Here is a 12,307-nt window from a genome sequence, read left to right on the forward strand (position 1 = left end):
ATGTGGGGTGGAAAGGAATGGAGATGGCTTGGTGGAACATAGCTGGAGTGAGGTCCCTCCTCAGCAGGCGACCTGGCCCTCATCCCCAGGGGAAGGGCTGACAACTTGTGATATTTGTGCAAACCTGCAGAAGGGAGCACCCCAACCCTCCTGACAAGCAGCCCGCATATGTTTTGTGTTCGTGACCCTGACTTTTAAAAATGTCACACCTGCATATGAGGAGGAACTTATTGACAGGTAATTAGGAAACAGAGTTTGTATCTACCAGTCTTTGAAAAACATTTTGTAAATTGGGTAATTGGCTTTCCCGGTGCAGAGGAGAGATGTGTGCTACGGCTCCATCATCCTCAAATAACATAGTCTGCAGCCGGCCAAGAATTCAGAGTGACAGCTTCAGGGAGAATACAGAAATGCCAGTTTTTCTCAGCATCCAAGATGGACAGTCTGGCTCTCTGGAGACTTACAGAAGCAGATGGTCTGTCCATCAGCCTGGGGAAGGAGTGTGAAAAACTCAAGATGGCTGGAGTTAATAAGCTCTTTGGGACAGAGCTACAGCTATGGTTACTTTTATTTCAGGCTGTATCCACCAGCAGGGATTGTATACAGCAGTAATTTTGTCCAGCCAGTATGTACTGAACACCTGTTTGGAGCCAGGCCCTTTGTGGGCACAGGGGAACAGAGGGGATGAAGACCACTCAGTGCAGCAAATCTGAGTTATATCTGGTCATGTCCCTTGAATTTTGGTTTGATGTCAGTGTCCTGAATGATAGGGGAACACATTTTAAATGTACAGCATAATTTCTTTCTACCTTTTCCCCTAATCGTTTTTTGTCCCTCTTCAAACTCTTTTCACCTTTCTGTAATAGTTTCCTAGGTGTGTTGATTTTCTTGTATTTCAGGCTTCTTATAACAGGTGGTTAAGAATGTTACTGGTCAATGTGGTCTAATTATGGTAACAAACACCCTTATATTCCAGTGGTTCAAAGTATTAAGATGATTTTTTGCCCATGTCATAGTCAAATGCAGGTCAGAGGGTGTGTTGGTTGGGTCCTCTGGGAAGCAGATGCCCAGAGCTAGATGTGCATTGGGAGCAATGCTCACGAAAGAAAGAGGGGAGATAGCAGGGAAAGGCAGGGCAAGTCTTCAGAGTATGGGCAGGTCTGCCACCTGTGAAAGGAGACAGGGAAGGAAGGAGAGGTGAGTAGGAAGAGACTCGGGCAGTGGTGCAGCTCTGATGAAGTCTCAGTCAGACCAAAGGGGCTTAAGATTGTCCATAGCTGAGTCTTGTGCTGACCAGAAATGGTAAGCATCTGTTTGGCTGCTGTGCTCAGTCAAGGGTTGAGATTGCCTGCAAAGAGCGAGACATTATATTGAAGGCATTGCTCCCGGAGTCTGTCACCTTGGGAGGCTCTCCTCCTTGTGACAGTTTCTCTGGCAGTCGCGGTGCCCCTCCATGACGGGCATAAGGATTTGGGGTTGGGGGAGGTTCTAGGTCCTTGGAGTCTTCCCCACTGACACTGTGGATGGGAAGAGAGCATGGAGAACCCATGGGGAGGCTTTATAGGCCAGTCCTGGGCATAGTGCCCATCACCTTTGCTCACACTGCATTGCCCAAAACTCAGTGGTCACACCTAGTTGCAAGGAAGGCTGGGGAGTTAGAGTGTCACTGTGTGCCCAGGGAGAACAGAATCCCAAGTCTTCCTGTTACTCACTGTGTAAAGCTTTGGACAAATTACTCACCTCTCTGACCCTCAGCTTTTTCATCTATTAAAATATGGATAATAATAGGACATGCTTCATAGTGTTGTTGTGAGGATTGAGTTAATAAATACTAAAAAATTATAGTAGTGCCTGGCATAAATAAATGTTATATAGGGATTGCTGGGCTATTATTACCATTCTTAGTTCCAAATTAAATATGTCAGTAAACATTTCTTCAATGACTACTCTGTTGAAGGAATTATATGTAACAGGGACTTAACTTGTTTCTCTCAGCACTTAGTGGATGCTCAGAAAATGTTTGAATGAATCAATTTCAATGAAAAAACAATATAGTTTGTTGAATTCAGTTGGCCATGGTGCTGGGCTAATTTTTAACATGATTTAGCAATAATAAATGTTAAGTCCTGTGCTTTTGGCTCAGAAAGTCAGTCACAGAACAGAAAGAGATGAACTTAAATGAGTGAGAAAGCATCTTGAGTGTGAAAAGCCTACCAGTTTAAAAATGAGTTTCTGTCTTTATAAAAGTAATATGTGCTTTAGGAAATTCAAGTAAAACAAATAAGTACAGAGAAGAGAGTTTTAAAAAAATCACTCAAAATCTCTCCATCTTTAACATGAGATGACTCCCATTTCAGACATCTCTCCGTGCAGATGTTATAAGTAGAGAGGTGGACAGAAATAATTTTATAAAAAGGTCATTATTACATGCTATTTAAAATTAATGTTAAATTTTATTTATCTGAGTGTAACAAGAAAATAAGGAAGAGTAAAGAAGAAGGAATTGCTTAACATTAAACAGTTTTGCCTTCGCTACAGAAAATATTTGGTTTTAAAATATCTAAGAGTAATATAATAAAAGATTATGAAGAGCAGTGAGGTTAGAGTCCCAGCTTTTAAACTCCAGTTTTCCACTTTAGATGGTATCCATTCAAGTCCTTGTATGGAAGGAGAGGAAATTAGCAGTCTCACAACTCCTTCTTCCTCCTCCGCCTTCTGAATTTTATGTTACATTATTATCTTTACATTGCTGATTGTTTCATGTTAAATGGGTCCAGCTCTTGCAATCATTCCTTTTTATCACAAACCCTCCTTTCCTGAGATCTATACTTTGATTCATCTGTGGTTGGCTGGATTTTATCATCAAGTAGTCTCTCTCCCTCCCTCCCTCCCTTCCTTCCTTCCTTTCTTTCTTTTTTCTTTCCAAGAAAGGTTCATAGGTGTTTTGTTACCAAGATTACACTTGCTGATTTACTAATTTTTGCTGACAGCAAACTCTGCATGAAGTAGGGACCAAATAGAAGGACTGTTGTCTGAGGCTGCATTAATGGAAGTCTATGCTCAGAATGCGAGAGGTGATCATTTCATTCATTTTAGCATTGTGGCTAGGGATGATCTGAACAAATCAATAAGAAAAAGACAAAGGATCCAACAGAAAAGTAGGCAAAGTCACGAGTCCAAAAGAGGAAGTAGAAACACATACAAACATGTGAAAAAGTGGCTTATCCTCTTTAATAATCAGGAACATACAAACTAAAACGACATATCCAACACCCACAAGACTGGCAAAAAATAAAGTTGATGAGGATGTGGTGTAATTAGATACCTCAAACACTGCTGGTGGGAGGGTAAATGGATAATTGACAAAATGTGGGAAATCCTGTGATTCAGTGATTCCATTTCTAGGTTTATACCCTAGAGAAGCTCTACATATGTGTGCCAGGAGACATGTATAGAAACATTCAGCTGTCTTACTTACAGCATCAACTAAACGAAACACTGGAAACAACCCAAGTGTCCATTAGGGGGAATTAACAAATAAACCATGGCCTGTTCACACAATGGAATACTACACAGCTATCAAAATGAATGAGCTATATAGCTTTGTTCAGCAACAAAAATCTCACAAACATAATGTGAAGCCAATAAAAGCAAGTTTCAGGCATGATTCCACTTATATATACATTCAAAACAAGTAAAATTAAATGATACAGTGTTTAGGAAACATACATATGATAAACAATAAAGAAAAGCAAGGAAGGATAAACACAAAATTCAGACTAGGTGTTCTTCCTGGTGAAGGAGGGATATGGACAGGGTGGGCACACAGGGGCTTCAGCATAAACTGGGTGTTGGGTATACTGTATGTTCACATTACTATTTTTCATACTTTGTATAAGTTATATGTATATGTATATATATACTCTATAACTGAAATATTTCATAATAACAAATTCTTATTTAAAATAAAACAGTGCTCTGAAGTGACACTGCCTGAGATGGAATCCTTACCATTTACATGACTTGGGGCAAGTTTTTTAACTTCTCTGAACCTCAGTTTCCCTTTCTGTGAGATGGAAATAATAACAGTACCTACCTTACATAACACTGTGAGGAATGAATAGAATAATTTATATGAAGTTCTTATTACCACGCTTGACACATAGTGAGTGTACAACACACGTTAGCTTGTGTTACTTTTCTGTGCAGGGCAGATGGAGATATTTGGGGTGCATCCAGGAGATATCTGTCCTCTGAAACCACTCCCAAGGATGCCCATGTACAAGAAGGGTGTGAAACTATATCATACAGGGATGATTAGAAGAGCTAAGGGTCGTTTGGCCTGAAAGCATCTTGTGGAGGCAGGCTGGCTGCGTTTAGGTATCTGAAGGGCTCTCGTGGGGATGGAGGACTGTACGTGTTCTGTGAGGTTCTAGAGCAGGGGTGGGCAAACTACAGCCAGTGGTCCAAATCCAACTACTGCCTGTTTTGTAAATAAAATTTTATGGGATTGCAGCCATGTTCCTTCATTTATGTATTGTCTGTAGCTGCTTTTGTGCTCCAAAGGGTTGAGAAGTTGCAACAGAGACAATGTGGCCCACGGAGCTTAAAATATTTATTGCCTGGCCCTTTACGGGAAAAGTTTGCTGACCTTTGCTCTAGAATGAGAAGTTGGAACAGGGGATGCAAAAGCAGGGTGATTTCATGACCAACATAAGAACTTTCTAAGAAGCACCAATGGCAAAGTAGCTCCCTGGTGAGGGAGTGAGACCCCTGCCACTGGAGGGATGTAAGCAGATGCTGACCACACCTGGAACAGGATGCACAGAGGAGGACTTTGTATCCGGGGCATGAGTTGGACATGTTAGCTTTTACATTCTCCTTCAATTCTGAAATTCTGTGCAGAGTAATTCCCAGTTTCAAATCGGTTGTTATTAACTCTGACATTTTCTTGGCATTTTTACATTTTAACGCTCAGCAACATTTTCTTTGAAATTTTTCAGTCAAAGAAGTACTTTAATTCTTTAAAAATGAGATTTAAATGAAAATGATTTTTTTTTTTTTTTTTTTTACTGTACACGGGCCTCTCACTGTCGTGGCCTCTCCCGTTGCGGAGCACAGGCTCCGGACGCGCAGGCTCAGCGGCCATGTGATCCCACATGGCTCCGCGGCATGTGGGATCTTCCCGGACCAGGGCACGAACCCGGTCCCCTGCATCGGCAGGCGGACTCTCAACCACTGCGCCACCAGGGACGCCCTGAAAATGAATTTTATTCTAGAGTTCTACTTTTTCATTAAAAGAAAATTGATTTTCATGGCTTTTGGCTCTGTTCCCATTTATAGGTGCTGAATTTTAAGAGCCTGTTATGTGTCCATTATGATTTCTTTGTGACAAGTCCATCTTGGCAGGGAAGGAGAAGAAGCCTTTGGAAGTGAAACAGGGGAAGGGAGTTTGGAAGAAGTGGTTGTGGCCTCTCCCATTGTGGAGCACAGGCTCCGGACGCGCAGGCTCAGCGGCCATGTGATCCCACATGGCTCCGCGGCATGTGGGATCTTCCCGGACCAGGGCACGAACCCGGTCCCCTGCATCGGCAGGCGGACTCTCAACCACTGCGCCACCAGGGACGCCCTGAAAATGAATTTTATTCTAGAGTTCTACTTTTTCATTAAAAGAAAATTGATTTTCATGGCTTTTGGCTCTGTTCCCATTTATAGGTGCTGAATTTTAAGAGCCTGTTATGTGTCCATTATGATTTCTTTGTGACAAGTCCATCTTGGCAGGGAAGGAGAAGAAGCCTTTGGAAGTGAAACAGGGGAAGGGAGTTTGGAAGAAGTGACCATGAGCTACTGGAGATGTGAGGTCAATGAAAGGCAAGGGGGAAAAATCCTGGAGAGAAGAGGGAGGGGGAGGGCAAGAGTTAGTGAGACCCTACTGTGTGCCAGCCCATGTCCAGGTGGCAGGGCTGCAGATCAGAGGCTGTAGCTGGTCGTTTAGTCGTGAACTATTGCAGGAGAATGTGAACCACGATGGAATTAGCTCCCTGTCTGCTGTTCAGGTGTGGCTGTACCCTCCAGAAGGGAGTGGGGGGAGTTCCTAGTGGGGGAGGTGGGGAAAGTAGGGGAACATGATAAAGCCTGTAGCTTTCTTCCAGGACAGAAGAACCCCCTTATCCGGGCTCTGAGAGCAAATCATCAAAAAGCCAAATCGCTCAAAGACATGTCATAAATAATTTCTCAGAATGATGGTTTTGCCCAGTGACCAGCTCACTAAAAGCCATCTGACAGACACCTTAAATGGGGAATAGAAAAGCTTCAACATTTCCCTAGCTCATGAGGGGCAGGTCCAGAGCCCACAAGAAGAGGAAAGTAGTAAACAAGCATTAGGGGAACATCTCCGAACGCAGCATTTAGGAAGGACTGAAATGTGAAATACAGTTGAAATTGACTTTCACTTGAGCAGCAAGAACAAATCCTTGTGAAATAGCCATGTGAAGAGTCTGCAAGGAACCCCTTGGGAAACTCAAACTTAGAGAAATTCCCCAATGGTTTGTTGAATTGATCATCAGGCAAACTGATGTGCAGTGGATGAACTTTCAGCGAGTAGCTTGTAGTGTGCGCTCATGTGACTGGCTCATCTAGCCTCGCCTGCGGGACACCCACCTTCACTTCCCTAGGCCAAAGACAAAAGTCATACACAGGCAGGGACCTCTGGGGTCATCTCCTTTGTGGTTTTCAAACCTTTTTTTGTGACTATCCATGAAATCCTCTTTTCAAATTAAGTGTTGTGTGGCCCCTTGAAGCTGTATATAGAACAGGTAAAGGAGAACTGCAAGTGGAAATGAAGGTGAGGAACCCAGAGCTCCTCTCACTGGACCCCAAACATCTTTGCTGGGTCATAGGGCCCTGCTGGACTGAGTGTAAAAACCTCCATGCTGGTCCAGCCACAAAAATTAAGCTTAGGTCAACTGGAGAGCCTATCTATTGGGGACACTAACCATGTCAGCTAAGAAGAGACAGTATTAGAAATGAGGATGAGGGACAGTAGCATCTCAAATGGGACAGGTACATCCATGTGATTTTTACTTCGTTATTCACTGCAAACGTGCTCTCTAGGGGAGCTGGGGAAGCACCCTTCTTCTGTCCTTCTGACTTGCTTCCCGTCTTTCTCCCCTTTTCTCTTTTTCTTTCTTACTTGGTGCCCAGTAGGTTGTTTCTCCTGCCTCAGGTCAAGAGTGCTGATCAGGAAGAGGCCTGGGCTTGCAGCACTACCCTGGGGGAGAATGGTCCTTTCTAGAATGCTGCTGACTTTTCCCTTCCCTTTGCCCGTTGAGCTGAGTTCTCCAGACTGTTGAGAAAGCTCTGAACTGGGGATCCCGAAATCCCTCCCCTAATCCTGAAAGGACAGTGGATAAGTCCCTTCACGTCTCTAGTCATCATTGTCTGCATCTGAAAATGAGGGTGCCAGGCTGGCTGGGGTAGCAGTGCTCACACATTTGGCTCTTACACACCAGTAAAGGCTAAAGAGACGGGGCTCCAGGAGACATGGAACAGAAATGTACATAGGGTAGAAAACATTTTATTTTGGTGCATTAGGCTATTAAAAACAAAATCCTGCTACTATCTGCAATTTTATAACAGAAAAACATTTCAACACCGTACAAACCATGAAGGATCTTATCTTTAAATTAAGGATAGTTCTCTAAATGGAATATGTTTAACGTTAAGGAAAATCTCACTGTATTATTCTAATTTTTCTCATTTTACTTCACCACATTACTTTTCTATTGATGCTGTAACAAATGACCACAAATTTAGTGGCTTAAACCACAACCGTGCATTGTCTCACCATTCATGGGCCAGAAGTCCAGACCTGCATGACTCTGCCGAGCCCTCTGCTCAGGGCTTTCAAAGGCCAAAATCAAGGAGTCAGCTGGGTTGGGTTCTTACCTGGAGGCCCAACTATTCAGGTTGTTGTGGCAGAATTCAGCTTTTTGCGATTGTAGGACTGAGGTCCCCCTTCAACTTCAAACCAACAATGGCACATCAAATACATCTCATGCTTTGAATCTCTGATTTCCCCGCTGCTGTCAGCCAAAAAAACTTCCCTGCTTTTCAGGGCTTGTGTGAATACATTGGGCCACCTGGATGACACTTTAAGGTCAGCTGATCATTAACCTTAACTACATCTGCAAAGTCCCATTTGCCATGTAACATAACATATGCATGAGAGTAAGACCAAGGGGGTCATGGGAGCCAGAATTCTGCCTTCCACACGGTTTGTTGAAAACTGAGTCAGATAAACTTTTGCAGCTCAAATACCAGTGGTCAAATATGCTCAGATTTTTAAGTTGACTTATTCAGAAGGTATATATTTGTGAGAAGCCAGGGCATCATTATTAATGAAGAGTCTTACAGGGACTAGGTACTGGAGAAATGTTCGCTGAGCAAACAGGTATTAATAAGTTCATTGTTGCTAATATTATTTTAATGCAGCTTTGATTATAAATCTTGTGGTACTGTATCATCATTGTCATTAGTACAGATTACAAAGCAAGCTAAAATCATTACAGGAATGTATTAAAATGGAAAATGATTCAGTAAATCATGTTAGAAACAATTAAAACATGAACTACTGTGTTATATCCACTTGTGCTCCACCAAGGGTGGGAAGTGTTGCTTTCAATCAAGAAACAGGAACAATTAATAATAGAGGGCCCCGGGCTTCCCTGGTGGCGCAGTGCTTGGGGGTCCGCCTGCCGATACAGGGGGCGCGGGTTCGTGCCCCGTTTCGGGAGGGTCCCGCGTGCCGCGGGGCGGCTGGGCCCGTGAGCCATGGCCGCTGGGCCTGCGCGTCCGGAGCCTGTGCTCCGCAAATGGGAGGGGCCACAACAGTGAGAGGCCCGCGTAACGCAAAAAAAAAAAAAAAAAATAATAGAGGGCCCCAAGAAGCAATAAGAATTTCATCTTTCTTTCCCCTGACCTCCCTCCTTCCTTCTTTCTTCCTTCCTTTCCATCTTTCTCTCCTTCTTTCTTTCTTGGCAAGAAAATTAACTTGGCCAATTTTTAAATTAAATTATAATTTTAAAATTGAATCATTTCCTGAATCTCTCCAGGGTACTATCCAAACTCTCTAGGCTGGCGTTCAGAGCGCTCCTTAGCCTTAGCCCAGGCCACTTTGCCCTCATCCTCAGTCTTATGCACCCCTGCCCCCGGAGCCCTCCCTGGTGCTTCCCCGTGGCGCCTCTGCCCCAGCACTCAGCCCTGTCCATCACATGCTGGGGCCACCCGTGCCCCTATCTCACTGGGCAGTGAGCTCTCTGAGGCCAGTTACTGAATCAGACTCATGTTTCTATCCCTCTTGACGCCCACCGTGGATCTCAGTCCAGAGTCTCTCAAATAGACAAGGAGAGAGCAACAAATGTTAACCCACTCTGGTCCCACATTATGGTCACTTGAGGGGAAGGGACGGGGAGACAAAGTAAGACTAAAATAAGGAGAGACACATGGAAGTAGAAAGAGAGGGGAGAAACAGATGCAGGGAGGTCAGAGGGCCCCCTCAGGCATCCAGCAGATCCTTACTAAGGCGCCTGTATAAGCTCTGGGGAGACAGCAGTAGAAACAATGACCAAAAAGTCTTGTCCTCAGAGGGCTTACATTTTAATTAAAGGACAGTCAATATGCAGACAAACAAAAATAGGCAAGATGATTTCAGATAATTTTAGGAGCTATATTAGGGCATTAACTAGGGTGGCATCTTAGAGAGTGACGGAGGGTAAGGACCATTTTGGGTAGGGCAACAGTGATGAATTCCCTAAGGAAGTAACGGCTAAGCTGAGACTTGAATGATGAGGAGTGAGCCATGCTGAGAACCGAGTGAATATTATTCCCAGCAAAGAAAACAGCAAGTGCAAAGGCCCAGAGGCAGGAAGGAAATTGCTTTTCCTTTCAAGGATCAAAAAGGGGGCTGGTAAGGCTGTACTTGGTGAGCAAGGAAGAGAGTGGAGGGAAATCAGGTCAGAGTGGGAGGCAGGGCTGGATCTTGTGGCTTCCTGCATCCATTATGATAAGGATGGTGAAGAATATCATACCAAACTTGTAAATAATATAAAATAGTTATTATATAACCAGTTAGCCTAACACTTAGAGCGTTTTCTAACAGCCCTTCCTTAGGGTCATCTGACTAGGGGAATTTAAGGCATCTTACAATTCTCTAAAATTGATAAGATGTGCTGGTTTTCAATGATTTCTTTTTCTGTCCCCAAAGGTGATAGTTTTATTGCCCTATAGGACACTAACCAGTTTTGTATCTAACTTAGCAATCTTATTTCTTATTTTGCATTCACTATAAAAATCCCTGTTTCCCAAATTTTCTTTTGCATTGACTTTGTCATCCTGCAGATGCCCTTTATTAGTTAAATAAAAGGTTGACATGTACCCACTATTGATTTTCATGAGAATTATGTTTTTAACCTTTTGAGAATTATATTCTGATAGGAGTTTGGGTTTTAAGTGCACAGAAAGAAGCAGAGTAAAAAGGGGACTAATTTATGTTTTACAAAGGGGCCTCAGACTGCTAGGTGATGAATGGGCTTGACTGGGTCTCAGGAGTAACAAGACGCCCAGTTCGCAGCCAGTGGCTCTGTCCAGGGGAGAGCCGGCCACACGGCTTGATGAGAGTGATGGCAGTGGAGAAGAGGGAGGTGAGCCATAACTGACTCCCGACATCTGCAGACATCTGTCCTTGTGCATTTCCATAGCGGGTCACCAGGGTCTGTTCTCCTCTCTCATATGCGAGCTCCTTGGCAGGGCTGTGTCCAATTTCTCTGTCTCCTCAGCGTCCAGCCCTGGGCTGAACACAGAGTGGTGCTTGGCAAGTGTCTGCTGAACAGATTCTTCCCTTTACATTCACCTCATTCTCCTTCTCCTCCTCCTCCTTTTTTATTGTGATAAAATGTACATAACATAAAATGTGCCACTTTATTTTTAGGTGTACAGTTCAGTGACATTAAGTACATTCACCCTGTTGTGCAACCATCACCTCCATCCATTTCCGGAATGTTACCATCACTGAGAGTGTACCCATGGAACACTAGCTCCCCATCCCCCCCTCCTCCAGCCCCTGGTAACCACTATCCTACTTTCTGTCTTTATGAATTTGACTATTCTAGGTACCTCACCTAAGTGGAATCATACATCTGTCCTTTTGTGTCTGGCTTATTTCACTTAGCATAATGTCTTCAGGTTTCATCCGTGTTATAGCACGTGTCAGAATTCCCTTCCTTTTTAAGGCAGAAAAATACTCCATTGTATGTATAAACCACAGTTTGTTCAACCATTCATCTCTTGGTGGATATTTGGGTTGTTTACACTTTTTGGCTACTGTGAATAATGCTGCTAATGAACATGGGTGTACAGATATCTCTTTGAGTCCCTGCTTTCTGTTCTTGGGGGTATATACCCAGAAGCGGAATTCTGGATCATATAATAATTCTGTTTAATTCTGTTTTGAGGAACTGTAGTACTGTTTTCTATTGCAGCTGCACCACTTTATATCCCTAGCAGCAATGCACAGAGATTCCACTTTCTCCACATCCTTGCCAGTACTTGTTGTTTTCTGCTTTTTTGATAATAGCCATCCTAATGGGTGTGGATTTATCTTCTTTTAAAATATAGATGACCATGATGGGAGAGGCCCAGGGTGAGGAATTTGGGGGCCCGTTCCTTAGTGTGCTCTGAAGGGAGATGGCTGGGGAGCCTAACGTCCTAGATTTGGAGGGCACTCAGAGAGAGGAGAGCTGGGAAGAGGGGTACCAAGACCACACCTCACTGAGCTCACAGCATGCGCTCAGGACTGGTTTAAAGAGGGGCCTCACGATGAGAGAAGTGAAACCCAGGTTTCCCATGAGGAAGTTTCGTTTGTGTGAATCCACTGTCGGGCTTTTGTCCCTGGGGAAAGCTGTTTCTAATTTGGGCTTCTCTTTCTTTGTGTTGCTCCCCAGTGTGATAATGCAAAAGGGTTGAAAGCCTTCTACGACGCAATAAAATATGGGCCGAACCACTTGATGGTGTTTGGAGGAGTCTGTCCATCTGTTACGTCCATCATCGCAGAGTCCCTCCAAGGCTGGAATCTGGTACAGGTAAGGTCCGGGCCACCTTTGGTTGGGGAACTGTCTTTGGCCACCAGTCTTTCTCAGAAATGGTTCCTTGCACAACATGGTTCCTAAGTTGCTCAGTTCAGACCTCCCATACTCTTTCCTGAATGATTACACAGCCTCCCACTGCCCCTACCTCCTGGCTTGATCCTCTG

The 12,307-nt window shown here is 43.9% G+C and overlaps 1 protein-coding gene across 1 annotated transcript in view; it reads left to right on the forward strand.

Annotated features, from left to right (window-relative positions):
* GABBR2 (gamma-aminobutyric acid type B receptor subunit 2) overlaps window positions 1-12,307 on the forward strand; it is a 370,111-nt gene that overhangs the window by 100,867 nt on the left and 256,937 nt on the right. Inside the window, exon 2 of the mRNA XM_007461653.1 lies at window positions 12,000-12,137. Within this exon, the coding sequence (XP_007461715.1) occupies window positions 12,000-12,137 (138 nt within the window). The remainder of the gene's footprint in view (window positions 1-11,999; window positions 12,138-12,307) is intronic.

This window comes from Lipotes vexillifer, unplaced genomic scaffold, assembly GCF_000442215.2.
Source record: "Lipotes vexillifer unplaced genomic scaffold, Lipotes_vexillifer_v1.1 scaffold809, whole genome shotgun sequence".
Lineage (NCBI taxonomy): Eukaryota > Metazoa > Chordata > Mammalia > Artiodactyla > Lipotidae > Lipotes > Lipotes vexillifer.